This window comes from Suricata suricatta, chromosome 12, assembly GCF_006229205.1.
Source record: "Suricata suricatta isolate VVHF042 chromosome 12, meerkat_22Aug2017_6uvM2_HiC, whole genome shotgun sequence".
NCBI lineage: Eukaryota > Metazoa > Chordata > Mammalia > Carnivora > Herpestidae > Suricata > Suricata suricatta.
In genome coordinates, this window is record NC_043711.1 from 5,108,836 (window position 1) to 5,123,673 (window position 14,838).

Here is a 14,838-nt window from a genome sequence, read left to right on the forward strand (position 1 = left end):
TTTCTGTACAGGAAGTCGGATTATACATTTTAGTAACGGGCTGAAGAAATGAGGCATCCGGGCAACAGTGCAGGGGCCACAGGGAGAATAAGAGATCGAGAGCTGGGGTTTGGCGAAAATCTTACAAAGTGTATAAAGAATCTGTGTTTCTCTACAATAACAAAAAACCAAAGACTACAAGAGCGGTTGTATATACAAAACACGGAGATATTGCTTCACTTGCAAACAGGTTCCTGACCAGACGGGAGACAAGACAGACGGGGAGGGGTGGGCGGGCACAGGTCAGGGCTGGAGAGCGCGCTGCGTGCAAAAGGAAGGGGGGGGGAGACGGGGCCTTCTCCCAGCGTAAATCTACAGGCGGACGCACGGGGGAGGTCGAAGGCGTGTGCCGCCGCTGGCTGTGCGTGGGGGGGCAGGGGTGCCGAGAGCCAAGAGTGTCCGCCCGCCCCGGCCCCCTGGCGACTTGCTCTTCGAGCATCAGCCCGGAAGGGGGTTCTGGAGGGGGACCGCGGACCAGATGGGCCAACTGGCCACGGAGGGCGGGAGGCAAATGCTCCCCGGAGTCTGCCGTGGAAAACCGGAGAAGCCCGCTGGGCGCGCCCATCCTCCTCGCCTCCGGCTGGCCCTCCCCGCCCCCGCCGAGATGCACAGAGACCCCGGAAGAAACGGGGGTGCTCCTGGCTTTCCTCGAGCGGGCCGGCACGTGCCACCCACTCCTGTTCTTCTTGGGCCCCAGCCAGCCATGCGGAGCTCGATGGGAGGGCAGGAGCCAGTCACGGAGGGGCGGAGGGGGGTGGTGGGGAGGGGGTGCGGGCGGAGGACGAGGACGTGCACGCACGCTCGGGTGGGGCGTGGGGCAGTCACAGGTTCTGACAGCACTGCAGCTTGGTGGGCTTCTGTCCGTCAGTGGTGGGCGGTACGCTGATGTCCACCACGTTGTTGCCGGGGGACTCGTCATGGGCCGCGCGGTCTGCGATCTGCTTCTGGGACACGATGCGGTAGATCTCTGCGGGGGGCGGGGGAGCAGGAGGTGAGCGCGCCGCACCTCCGGCCCCCTCGCAGGTCTCGTCTGGACCTCATGCCTTCCCGGGAGCACCCCCGAGGCTGAGCCCACAACCCGTACTGTGACCCCGTCAGGGCAAGGGGGGCAGCAGAAGGGGGTGGGCTCCTGGAGGCCCCCACCCTCATCCAGTGAGGGCTGTGTGCTCAGAGAGGCGAGGCCCCTATCTGGTCACAGATGTACCCCCTTCCCAGCCTCTTCTCCTGTAAGCTCAGAGGCCCCTCCTCCTCAGAATAAACTCCCAGAAGCCCAGGGGCCCTGTGCCCCTGAAGCCACCTGCCTCCCCAGCGTCCCAAGCTGGCTGTTCTCTGGTCGAGCCACAGTGGAGCCCCCCTGGAGCTGGGTGCAGGGAAAAGCTGGGTGCGGGAGAAGCTGGGTGCAGGGAGAAGCTGAGTGTAGGAGAAGCCGGATGCAGGGAGAAGCTGGGTACGGGAGAAGCAGGGTGCAAAAGAAGCTGAGTGGGGGAGAAGCTGGATGGAGGGAGACCCTGGATGGAAGGAGAAGCTGGGTGAAGGGAGAAGCTGAGTGTGGAAGAAGCTGGGTAGAGGGAGAAGCTGGGTAGAGGGAGAAGCTGGGTGAAGGGAGAAGCTGGGTGAAGGAAGAAGCTGGATGGAGGGAGAAGCTGGGTGAAGGGAGAAGCTGAGTGGGGGAGAAGCTGGATGGAGGGAGACCCTGGATGGAGGGAGAAGCTGGGTGAAGGGAGAAGCTGGGTGTGGAAGAAACTGGGTAGAGGGAGAAGCTGAGTAGAGGGAGAAGCTGGGTAGAGGGAGAAGCTGGGTAGAGGGAGAAGCTGGGTGAAGGAAGAAGCTGGATGGAGGGAGAAGCTGGGTGAAGGGAGAAGCTGGGTGAAGGGAGAAGCTGGGTAGAGGGAGAAGCTGGGTGAAGGGAGAAGCTGGGTGTGGAAGAAGCTGGGTAGAGGGAGAAGCTGGGTGAAGGGAGAAGCTGGGTGAAGGGAGAAGCTGGGTGAAGGGAGAAGCTGGGTAGAGGGAGAAGCTGGGTGCAGAAGCTGGATGGAGGGAGAAGCTGCGTGTAGGGAGGGTCTCTAGGTCCTTAGTGATAGCAGAGCCAGGGTCCAGGCTGATCCCATGGAGCATGCCATGTCTGTCCTCACATCCAGACCGACTTGCAGGTTTAAAGAATAAAACCCCAGGGACTGTGTGCTGGAGCAGGCAACCCGAGTGGCAGGTGCCCCTGTCATGCCCACCCTCCAGGGGCATCGGAACCACTGTGCTGCAGCCAGGCCCTGTGACGTCACCTGTGAGGATGTTCTTGAAAGCTTCCTCTACGTTGGTGGAATCCAAGGCCGAGGTCTCAATGAAAGACAAGTTGTTCTTTTCTGGAACAAAAAGAATATTGCCCATGTGAGTGCGGACATGGTGGAGGGTGCGGTCCCGTGCCCTCTCAGGGACCTTGCTTGCCTGGCCGCTTGCCTGGCCCATGAAAAGAACGGCTGGGACCAAAGAGAGGGGACTGAGATGCCCACGCATCAGGAAGGGGAAGCTGGCGCTGAGGCCATGGGCACAGACAGGGAAGATACCAGGAGCCCGGGTGGGGGTGCTGCCTGGCTTCCAGACGCTTCTCCAATGCCTCAGTCACAGTCCCACCTTCTGGAATGTGCCCCATGGGGGAAGCCCAGGGGCAGATGGCCCAGAGTGAAGCCCCAGCAGCCCCCAGCCACACCCGCTCCAGCCCAGCGTGGCTCACCGGCAAAGGCCCGGGCCTCGTCGGTGGGCACGGCCCTCAGGTGGCGCAGGTCACTCTTGTTGCCCACCAGCATGATGACAATGTTGCTGTCGGCGTGGTCCCGCAGCTCCTTCAGCCAGCGTTCCACGTTCTCGTAGGTCAGGTGCTTGGCGATGTCATACACCAGCAGGGCGCCCACTGCGCCACGGTAGTACCTGTGGGGGCGGGGCACAGGGCCCGAGCCTGAGCCGTCTGTGCCCTGTGGGGGGCTCTGTGGGCAGCAGGCATGGGCCCGTCCGCGGGGCAGCCGTGGTGGCCTCACGGGAGACATCTGTGTCCCGAGGTGCAGCCTCGGCCCCCCAGGTTCAGCAGACCAGAGGAAGCAGTCTGGGACCCAGGGTCAGGGGATGCCCACAGGTGGGCCACAAGAGGGGGGAAGGAGAAGGCCTCCACTGAGCCAAAGCTCTGCCGCCCACTGCGGCTCGGCCAGCCTGACCCGTAGGGAGGCTGACGGACACACGCCAGCCTCGAGGGATGGACAGGAGAAAGTGACCAGCGGAGAAAGTCCGGAGGACGCAGCGGACTGACACGGGAGGTCTGGGAAGAGGCAGCCCCAGTGGGTACTGGTGGCCGGGGAGCACAGGACAGGTGCGGGATGGTGGGGGGAGGGGCAGGGGCGGTGAAGCGCAGAGGGCGGGGTTGGCAGCGGCCACGGGCGCCCAGGCCAGTCTGGGGTAACAGCTCTCACCGAGCCGCCAGCTCCCAGCAAAACCACACGGCCTATCAGGACTCCAGGGGTCTAAGGCTCCAAGGGACACGCCTACCTCAGGGTCACAGGGTGGCCGACACAGGGCACACTGGTCTTCCCAAGGGTCCCCGGGCTCCTGGGGGTCCTGCCCCTCCACCCTGGGCCCCCCACCCTCAGTTATACGCTCTCTCCTTCTCCTTCGTGACTCCTACCCATTCCCCCAGCGACCTCCCGCCCGTGGCCGCCTGCGCCACCCCGGCCCTGTTGCTCACGCGGAGGTGATGGCACGGTAGCGCTCCTGGCCGGCAGTGTCCCAGATCTGCGCCTTGATGGTCTTGCCGTCCACCTGGATGCTGCGGGTGGCGAACTCCACGCCGATGGTGCTCTTGCTCTCCAGGTTGAACTCGTTGCGGGTGAAACGTGATAGCAGGTTGCTCTTCCCCACGCCAGAGTCCCCGATGAGCACCACTTTGGGGGCAGGAGGGACACGGGTGAGACTCTGTGGGCCAGCGTCCCCGAGCCAAGGCCTGTACCCCACCCACGTCCGCCTGCAGAACGGTCGGCAGCACCCAGTCTGAACCCCTGAACCTCCACGGCAGCCCAGTGGGCAAGAAACCTCCAGGGCTGGGCAACCTTGGGCAAGTCACGTAACCTCTCTGGGCTGCCTTTTTCCGCAAGAGGAGAAATGGCAGGATCAGAACTCTACCAGCACCTGGCATGTAGGTAAGCACCTAGGGGAAGCCTAGGGGTCTGTCTCTGGAGCTGTAACAGGAAACGGGAAGCCTCATCCCCACACCCACCCGCTCCTTCCATATGGAAAGCTGCTGCAAGCAAATCCTCATTGGGCCCCAGCACAGTCACGGCTGGCTCATGCGGAACAGGAATGTGCCCTCTAGATGCAGTTGGGAAGGGACAGAGCCCGCCACCCCCATGCCACTAGAGGCAGCCCTTTCTGCAGAGACATCCAGGGCAAGAGATATGAGCAGGGCAGAGCAGCCCCTCCAGGGTCTGGCTTTATCACTCTTTTTCTCAAGTTTCCTGCCCCAGCCATAGAAGCATTGCCTCGAGGGGCCAAGATGCGCCAGGCCCAGTGGTAGGGCCACATGGGATGGCCCAGGAGGGGTCTGAGCCCAAGACGCTGTCCTTAGACCCGGGGCACACTGGAGTCTGCGTTGGTGTGTGTGCTGCACATGCGCATGCGGCTCTATGTGCAACGTAGAGCAAATAATACATGGCTGTCTGACCAGAGACGCTAGGCGGAAAGCACATTGACCCCCACGTGTGGGCCTTGGGCTCTGGCACCCAAGGGTGGGTCTGTCCAGTGGAGAGCCATGGGAGCTGTAGGCTTGGTCACCCACAGCCCCAGTTAAAAGTTTTCCCTCGGTGGGAAGTTGTATATGCGCATGCCCAAATTCCCATGGCTTCTGACCCGCTCACTGCTCCCACTCTGGTCTAGGACACCGGGTTCCCCCCGCCGCCGCCCCCTCCAGCCGGTGTGGTGATGCTCATACCACCAGGCTGTTTTCCTGGAGGCCACCAGAGGGCACCCGCGAGCTCCTAAATCAGGTCCTGCTCTCCTTTGCCCACAGCCTTCCACGGAGCCCACCTTCCTGGGGTAGAAGTTCAAGTCCAGGCCCACCCACAGAGCCTTGTACGACCTGCCCCATGCCCTCCCCTCACCCACTCTGCTCCAGCCACACGGGCCTCCTCACCGGGACTAGGAGATATTCATGGCATGGTGCACTCTGCCTGGACCATCCTTCCCCAGTACCCGCCTGGTGTCTGCCCTCCTCTCCTCCGCGGGGTCCCTGTGATGGCACTCGACCAGGGAGGCCTTCGCTGCCATCCTCTTAAAAGCCCACTCCCTGCCCTTCCTCCCCAGCTCTCCCCGCTCTCTCCCACTCCGGCCTTCGCTTATTTATTTCTTCCCACTGGGCCGCAAGGGCAGGCACCTCAGGCTCCTTCCCTGCCGTGTCCCCAGGACCTGGCGCCGCGCCCGGCACACGGGAAGCACCCAATCCACGCCTGCTGAATGAACAAATGCCAAGGCGGCTGGTGGAGCCTCCCAGGCACAGCCCCTCCGCAACCGGAAGATGCCCAGGTCACCCTCCTCAGGCCACAGGTGAGGAGGAGGCAGACAAGGCACCCAGGACCCAGCACCCTCTCTCGGTCAGCTGCTTTCGAGCCAAGAGGACTAAGAGCAAGAAGCGGGTTTAAGGGGACTGTACTAAGACGGCCCCTGATGTGCTCTGCGTCACATAGGTCTCCCGTAGCCTTTCCAGGTCAGGAACCAAGAGAACCCGAGCCTGACGCGTTGGGGGCTCATGCCCGTTTGCGGGCTCGCTCCTACCTCCCATCCATGCTCACCAGACAGTGACTCGGACCTGCCCAGGGTCACCCTGAACCCTCGTCTTCTGCAACCGGGGCTGAGCTCAGGGATCTGGGGGCAGGGAGCGGGGGCAGGGGGGACGGCGGCATCCTGACCCTTGGAGTAGCTGGCAACCCTCTGCTCATCCTTCAAAGCCCTCAGGTGAGGCCTCACCTCTCCCCTCAAACCACCCTGTGGCCTGACCAGACGCCTGTGATGACGGCCAGTGTTCTCTCGTGACACCGTGGGCGCCCAGCGGAAACTGCGGGGCTGACAGCAGAGAAAGATGGAAAGAGGCAGGGACGGACATGGGCTTGTGGCTCTCAGCCATGCCGTGGGCCCCCCACCTACTCCCCCAAGCCCTCCCCTCCTTCCCACGCGGCCGTGGGGCCCTGGCCAAGGCTGGAGAGGGTGCTCGCGATTTTTATGCCCTCAGGAATAGAACAGGAGATGAGCAGGAGGGCCCCTTTTGGGCCCTGCCCTGTGTCCCCACCTCTATACCCCACTGATCCCTCCCTTCCCAGCCTTGGCGCAACTAGACAACTTCAGAGTCCCCATGGCCCCGCCAACTCTGTCCTGGCCTAGCCAACAATCCCTTTAGCAGCTCGGGCCAGGCTCAGCCCTGAAGGCTTTGTGACTGCATTCTCGGGGCCACCCCATGGACAAATGATTGTGTCATCATTCCCTCTGGACGGCTGGGGACACTCAGTCCAGAGTGATCAAATTCCTGGTCTGAGGCCCCCAGTGAGAAACAGGAGGCCAGCGCAGGATGAGAGCCACCAGCCACTGGTCAGACGAACGACGGGAAGGCCAGGCTGCTTGGACAGTCGCTGGCACACGGTGCCCGATGCAAAGAGGTGGCCGGTGGGGCAGCGGCCAGGCTGGCCCCCTTGTGCGGGCTTGGAATGAGAACGGCATTGTCCAGGGCACAAGCGATCTGTTGTCCCAGGGAAATAAAGGGCCCTTGAGGACACAGCCCGCAGAATTGCCACAGAAGTTGGTGGCATCACCGGCCAGGGAAACAGCCTCCCTGGACGTGCCACTTGGCTGGCAGAGCAGGCGAGCCCAGTTGGCAAAAACAAAGAGCTGGCACCTTCTATTTTTTTTAATTAAAAAAATTTTTTTAATGTTTTATTTATTTTTGAGAGAGAGCATGATCAGGGGAGGGTCAGAGAGAGAGGGAGCCACAGAATCCAAAGACAGGGGCTCAAACCCACGAACCGTGAGATCATAACCTGAGCCAAAGTCAGACGCTTAACCAACTGAGCCACCCAGACGCCCCGAGCTGGCACCTTCTAAGGACCAGGGTCCTCTGACCTGCCCCACGTTAGTACGGCACCCCTGGAGCCCGCCTTTGGGCCACTCATGGGCTGAGTGGCTGTGACAGGGGCTGTCCCCCCAACTCCAGGAAGAGCAGGATTCTGACTCTGCTGCAGGATGCCAGCCCTGACCGTCCCAGGCCCCAGGAACTGGAGCTTGGGGGCCAGTGGGCTTGGAGGCCACAGCCACATCCTAGGACATCAGAGCAGGGGACGGACAGGTGCCCAAAGCCAGGACATAGGCAAGGCCACTCACTATTTGCCAATGGGGGAAGATGGTGTACTTGTGTCCTTACTGGCGGGTCTGGCGGGGGCCCTGCCAGGCTGGGGAGCCGGGAGGCTGCCTCAGGAGCACTCAGCAGAGGGGAGTGAGCACTGGCCTGTTTGCTGGGTGTTGGCTGCTACTCTCTCCTCGCCCTTTCCCAAAAGGACTTGAAGAGGGCCCAAGGGTAGACCAAGCGCGGAGGCCAAGGTCCTGGGCTACCTCAGCAGCGTCTCACTTCAGCCCACATCCTCATGGGCCAGGTGAGTGGCCAGGGGCTCTAGGAAGTCGTCAGTGGCCCTTGGGGACACAGCGGCTCCCACCGTGGATCTCACAGCCTGGTCTAGAGAAGAGAGGTCAGAGGTGGCCCCCGGGGATTGATCTGCAGACTGGGAAAACAACCCGTGGCTGACAGCATAAAATGTTAGCAGGATAAACGTGCGGATCTATAATTAGGCACAAATAAACAACCTTACTCCTGCGGGAGAAGGGGAATGTGCAGTGAGGAAAACACCCAGGGGGGATCTATTGGCCTTGGTCTTGGAGGTCAAGGGAGCCAGTACGTGATATGGCTGCCGACATAACCAAGGCAGTGGCGGGAGGGCTAAACAGGGCTGTCAGTGTCCCGGGTGAGAAGTGTGGCCAAGGGAAGGGCCAGAAGGTGACTAAAGCCCGGGAGACACTGAACACAGGGTTGGGGGCGGGAGGATCATTGCCCCCTGTCCCCTCCCCCCCCTCCCCAACGTCCCCTTCTGACCAGGCAGCAGGGTTGGGGAGCCTTGAGGTCAGAAAGCTGGCCCCTGGTGGGGGCGCCTGGGTGGCTCAGTTGGTTAAGGATCTGACTCTTGGTTTTGGCTCAGGTCATGGTCTCACTGGTGGTGAGTTCAAGCCCGGCACTGGGTCTGTGCATATGGCACGAAGCCTCCTTGGGATTCTCTCTCTCTGTCTCAAAAACAAACAAACATTTGATTTAAAAAACAAAGTTGGCCCCTGTCACCCCTCCTGGAGCGGTCTCATCTTGGACCCTTGTCTAATGCCCACACCTGCTCCTCTGCAGGCCACCTGTGGTCTTAGGAGGGTCATGTTTCTGTCTCACTGTCTTATCACTGGTAGCTTGCCTACCTGCTGGCTTCTCTCCTTCCTTCTGTATGTGCCAGACCCACCCAGTTTCCTTTTCCCTGTTTAAGTGAGTGAAAAGCAGCAGATTTAAAGAGATGCCTGAAAAGACAATGGGGAGACCTCCAATAAGGCCTCTAGGTGGACAGGAGGTCTCAGATGACCGCAGCTTGGGAAACAGTGACCTTGTGGGTTAGACTTTCACTTCTAACTCTGCTTAGCAAGGTCAGCAGGGCACCTGCCAGCTCAGGAAACCAGGCTAGTCGGGGAGGAGGGCAGGGCAGGCAGCCCTCGCCCCCGCCCCCACCCCCACCCCGTGCCAATCACTACCGAAGCCAGATCTGTGTTTCCAGGAAGCACACGGCTGCCCCACTGCCCCTGACCCAGTAACTGTACTTCTGGGAATGGACTTCAAAGAAATAACCCAAAGGGCAAAAGATGACTGGGAAAAACATTGAGCTGAGTTATTTATAACAGCGAGTGCTTGAAAATAACAAGTGGTGAAGGAGCATCAAAACCTGGAGGTGACTCCTGGGGGTCCACCCCGCCCCCCCATCTAGGTGGGTGACCAGCCAGGACCTGGGGAGCAGTGGCCTCCGGGCACCAGCTGCAGCAGGAGGGAGTCCAGTCCACCTGTCGCCAGGCCCCAAAGCCCAGACAGAGCTTCCCCGACCCCTATCATGATACCCCAGGACTCAGTCATTTGGCACCAGGCCTTGGACAGAGACCTGCTGACCACACAGCTTCACCTGCCACTGATGTATCGGCCTGCACACAGCCCATGGTGCTGTGCGACAACTCTGGGCCTCTGCAGGGGCCCTCCCTCAGCCCAGAGGCCTCTCACCACATGGATATGCCAGGTAGGGAGCACTCCACCTGGCTCTCCACAGCCCCAAGCAAGGTACCCAGGCTCCCGGCCCCAACGAGTTAGAGGATACCACACACACGATGGTCAGTGATGGCCAGCCTTCCCCAACGACGGCAAGATGCTAACAGCTGGTGTGGGAGGCAGACCCTCACAGGGCAGGGCAAAGGTGCCTCACGGGGGCCCAAGGTTAGCTGCCAAGGGCAACCACTGTCGGCCAGGGAGCCCAGAACGGGCAGCACAGGACCTGGCCAAAGCACAGGTTGGCACCATGAAGCCAGTGACTCTTAAATCAGTGCACAACGCCAGTGATGTGGATGGAGAAAGTCTTCCCAGCTGAGCTGCAGGCTGAGGGAGCCAGGCCAGCAATGGCTGCCTGACCTGCCAAGGCCGCACTTGAGCGCAGCTCTAGAGCCCTCTGTCCCCGGATCTTCCAGTGAGTTGTTGCAAGGCAGGCCCATCAGTGTGCATGTGTGGGGGAGGTGGTCTGATAGGCTTATTAGCCCCATATATACTCCCTTAGGTGGTAAAGCGGGTTCAAATCCCGCTCCAACACGTGCCCTCTCTCTCTGGGTCTCAACTTCCAGGTCCACAGAAAGGCTGGATGATATCGACGACCTCACAGGGTTGGGGTGAGCACTGCGATGAATTTGTGTGCGGGAAGCGCTTGGGAAAGGGCGGGTACTTCAATAGTTCCTTCGACAGTTCTACTAACAGTTCTGAGAGTTCAAACATATTTGTTGCAGTTAACCAGCAAGCCTTCGCACACAGTCCCCCCGCCAGGCGCCCCTCCAAGCAATTCTGGGTCAGCACCCCACTCCAGGGTTCCCTACAACACACCTCAACCCCTACCTTGCCCTCTCTTCCCGCCCCCAGCCATCCTGCCACCAATCAGGGATGGCTCCTCCCACTCCGCGAGAGCACCACCCCCACCTGCCCCGCCCAAGCCCACTTCTTGGACACGCCCACAACGCCTTGGCCCCCGCCCCCGGCGGCCCCGCCCCCGTCGCGAAGGGAGCTTTCCACTCAGCCCGGCCCGCCAAACGCTGGGGAGGCCCCGCTCCCGGAGGCCCCGCCCCTAACGGCCTCTCCCACCGCTTCGGGCCCCACCCCCTCTAGGCCCCAGCCCCGCCTCGGCGCATCCAAGGCCCCCAGGGCCTCCCTAGGCCGCCGGTCCGGTCCGCAAAGCTGACTGAGCCCAGACTGCCCTGGCCTTCCCGGCTGCCTGACCCGCCGGGCCCCAAGTCCCGGGCTCCGGCCTGGGCCCAGCGGTCTGGAGCGCAGCCCCGGCTCGTCACTTCGCCGTCGTCCCCTCGCCAGTCTGTGTCCCACCGACCGTACCTTTGAATAGGTAGTCGTACTCGTCGTCCCGGGTCCCCATTGTCCTGGCGCTTCCGGCGGGATCGGCGACTCCGCAGCCCCACCACAAACACCCAACGGGGGCGGAGCCGGCACCGCGCAGAGCGGCGGCTGGATGACCAGTAAGAGGCGGGTGGTGTAGCGACTGGCACCCAGCGCAACGAATTACAGGCGGAAGCACAGCCTCAGGGGTGGGCGCTGCCTGGGATCCACCCCTCTCGCCCTCGGTCTCCTGGAGAAAGGCGGAAGGAATGCGGACCTTTCTGAAGTGACGGCCCCGTCAGCCTATCAGAGGTGGGCTCTGGAAGGCGGGGCGGAAGACTGTAAGAATGAAACAGATTGATGGAGAGGGTAACCAATGAGAGGCCTGGTTCAGACGGTCCCGGATTAGCAGAGGACCTGTCCGGGAAGGGAAATGGGGCTACGTCCAGGTGATGTTACGCTATTCAACGTTCCAGTGACGTCATAGGTCAATACGCGCTGCTCTGCCTCCTCCCTAGTAAATGACCGTTTCCGGGGGCCTCTGAGCTGGTGGGGGAGGAGGGATTTCCACCTAGTGTTTCCCTTGCCTCTCTTGGTTGGGTTTCCATCACTACATGTGTGAGTCATTTAGATACCCCTTTACCTAAGTTTTCTCTGCTACATAATGGAAGAAACTCCCCTCCTGGAATCTTTTGAGGATAACTAGATCAGTGCCCTAAACACATAGTAAAACAACCATCCAGTTTCTGTCATTACGTCTTTAACAAATATTTATCAAATCCTTCCTGGACTTTAGACTCTCTCCAACATCATCTTCCCTTCTCTAAACCCTCACCTTGTTTTATTTCGCCTCCCCACCTTCCCACCCCCAGGGTTTACACTACCGGACTTTAGATTATGTATTTTTGGGGGTGTCAGGTGGGCCCAGTCAGTGGAGCCTATGACTCTTGGTCTTGGGGTCGGGAGCTTGGGCCCCACGTTGGGCACAGAGCTTATTAAAAAAAAAAAAAAAATTACATATTTCTTTCTTGATCCAGTAATCTCTTTAGTCCCCTGCCAACAGAACATTGTCCCCATGAAGGCAAGGACTGCTTGTCACTGTCGGTGCTGTGTCCCCAGTGCTCAATATATAGTTGATCAGTGATGAATAATGTAACCAGAGAGCTCTGCCCTAGTTATTTTATTATAACCATAATTATAATCATCATAATTGCCTCCTGGGCCTCATCCCTGGGTTGTCCAACAAGCATCTTAGACACTAATTTGGTGTCTTTTTCCATGGCTCCCCCTCTCCCTGTGACTGTTCACCCCCCCATTCCGCTCCAATGCCCATCTCACAGCCAACGGTTACAGACTCCTCTCTCCTCATCTCTTACTCCTCTGCTTCTTCCTCTCCCCCTTTCCCTCAGTTGCCTTATTCTGTTCCTCCTCCCTCCTAAATTTCTGGCCCCATCATTAGTCCCTGGACCAGTACAGTTTTCTGTCCCCAGATCTCACTGCTCTGCCCTCACCCCACATTGTCTGTTCTTCCTGTAGCAGTCAGAAGAATCTTTTTTTCCTCCTTAAAGCTGTTCACCCAACATGGGGCTCAAACTCACCACACCGAGATCAAGAGTCATATATTCTACTGACTAAGCCAGGCAGGCACCCCGGTCAAAGGACCCTTTTCGTTTATTATTTTAAGTCTATTTATTTGAGAGAGAGAGTGCATGTGCAAGCAGGAGAGGGAGAGAAAGAATCCCAAGAAGGCTCTATAGGGGCTCAAACTCATGAACCCAACCATGAGATCATAACCTGAGCCAGAATCAAGAGCTTAACCGCCTGAGCCACCCAGGAGCCCCCAGAGCCATGTTTTAAAACATAAGTCAGATAGTCTCACTCCCCTGTTTAAACATCTTTCGGTTCTTCCTTTACTAAACATTTGCGAAGCACGGACTAAGTGCCAGGTAGCGTTCTAGGTGATAGGGATACAGTATTGAATAAGACAAAGTCCCGGCCCTGACAGAGCCGACAGTCTGATGGAGTCAGGCAGACAAGAAACCAGTAAACAACATGCCCAAGTTATTTTCAGAATGGGAAGCGTGCAGTGAGGGGAATAACTTGCATTGTGTGATGGTTGGGTTCCTTAGCTAGGGACCCAGGGAAGGCATCCTGGAGCAGGTGGCAGTGGCCCTAAGTTTGGGGAAAAGGGAGGAAGTGGTGGGAACAGCGTTTCAGGGGGACACAACAGCAAGTGAGAGAGACTCTGATGGATCTGAACAGCCCGATGGCCATGGTCGCTGGAGAGTTGGGTCCAGGGACCAAGAGATCAGAGGAGGTGAAAAAGCGAGACCAGAGCCAGACAAGAGTGGACCTTCCCAGGCTTGGTCAGGAAGCTCCTGGGCAGCTGGCTTGAAGACCTGCACTTTCCTGCTCAAACTCCCTCCCCACCCCACTCCACCCCACCCCCCAGGTCACCAGCCTGACTTCCTGCCCAAATGCTGCAGGCAGGGGGTGCTATGCACTGGTTCCCCAGTGAACTTCACTTTCTGACAAGGTCCCTAGGCTTTTGATGTCACCATGCCGTCTTCCTGGAATGCCACCTCCCTCCCCGACCTACTTGGTACAATTTTCATCCTTCTTTGAAAATTGCCTCAACAGCCACCTCCACCCTGAAGCTTTTTCTCGGGTCTGGGTCTGGCTCCCCTCCCCCCACCCCCCAGCAGAGCTTAGAGTAATAACAGTATTTATAAGGATGATGGGTGTTATGTGCTCACTATTAGCCAACACTGTTTGGACTGCTTCTCACTGCTGCATGAGATCCTCACAGTATCAGGAGAACAGGAAGGGTTGGGGATGGGAGAGTGGGGCACCAGTGCCCCGCCCCCCTCCCCATTTTCCAGATCCAGGAACTGAGGCCACCAAGCTTTAGTACACAGTCTAGTCTAGTCAACCAGGAGAATGGTGTCGCTGGAGAGCTCCAGCTCTGGAGTTGAATGGGTCTGGACTCACATCTTGGCTCTTGCTTCCTTCCCAATCATGGCTGTTCTTTATGTTGTTCCTGGAGATGGAAGAGAAGGACAAGGGACAGCTTTAGGGGGACGAAGGTTCTTGGCAGAGCTTGAGCATTAAGATGGCGTAGGTGAGGGGACCCCCTCCCTGCCAGCCACACACGGGGCTTCCCACCAGCTCCGGCCACCATGGGCTCCAGGGGGACTCTGCAAGCCCGCCCCATACAGGACGCCCCCAGACAAGGAGCCTGGACAGGGTCCGGCCCCCCACTGAGGAGTCCGTCACCCATACTCAGCCAGGGCCCCAGGGAAGTTACTGTCCCCTGTACCATCCAGGAAGACTCACAGGACAGGAAAGTCATGGACTTTTCTTCTACAGAAAGAGGCCCCCCTACTATCTTGAGGAGAATATAGGATGGATATTGGAAATATATATTCCCCTATTAAAACAGCAGCTAGGAGGCACCTGGGCGGCTCAGTCGATTAAGTGTCCAAAGTTTCCGACCCTTGATCTCAGGGTTGAGTTCAAGCCCCACACTGGGTGTGAAGCCTACTTAAGCAAAAAGAAAAAAAACAAACAAAAAACAAAAAACCTGAGCTTGCGGGTGTGCACGCGCACACACACACACACACACACACACACACACACACACAGCAGCTGGGCCTCGGGGCACGGGCAAATGTTGCCATTCCTGAACATGCGTCCTAGAGATGCGGCATCACGTTATGCCAGTCCGTAAGGTATGAGTCACCGTTGTAGGCAGTGCGTTAGATTGCATTGCACCGCATGCTGAGCAAGTTCCAACCTTTTCCCGGTTTTGAAGTATTTGATCAGCTCTCCGGGAGAGAGGCGTACTCTCTCCTGCTCACACATGCATCCTGAACAGTTTGCTAATCCTCATGTCCCCTTTCTATATGGGGCCCCAAGGCAGGCTGAGAGCCGTCAGAAGGCAACGGGGTCTGGCTAGAATTTTCCTGCCCACGTTTTATTGTGAAGTTTTAAAAATACATAGAAAAATTGAAAGAATTTTACAGAGAATACCTAGATTCCACTATTAACATTTTGCTTTATTACATATCCATCTC

At 58.8% G+C, this 14,838-nt stretch overlaps 1 protein-coding gene across 1 annotated transcript; it reads right to left on the reverse strand.

Moving 5' to 3' along the window:
- Positions 1-10,998, reverse strand: RAB11B (RAB11B, member RAS oncogene family). The gene is made up of 5 exons (XM_029917769.1): positions 10,763-10,998; positions 3,764-3,959; positions 2,765-2,958; positions 2,316-2,396; positions 1-1,006 (listed from the first exon to the last, which is right to left on the reverse strand). Exons 1-5 carry the CDS (start codon positions 10,800-10,802, stop codon positions 861-863), a joined length of 657 nt encoding a protein of 218 aa, XP_029773629.1. The 5' UTR covers positions 10,803-10,998; the 3' UTR covers positions 1-860.
- Between the last annotated feature and the right edge of the window lie 3,840 nt (positions 10,999-14,838).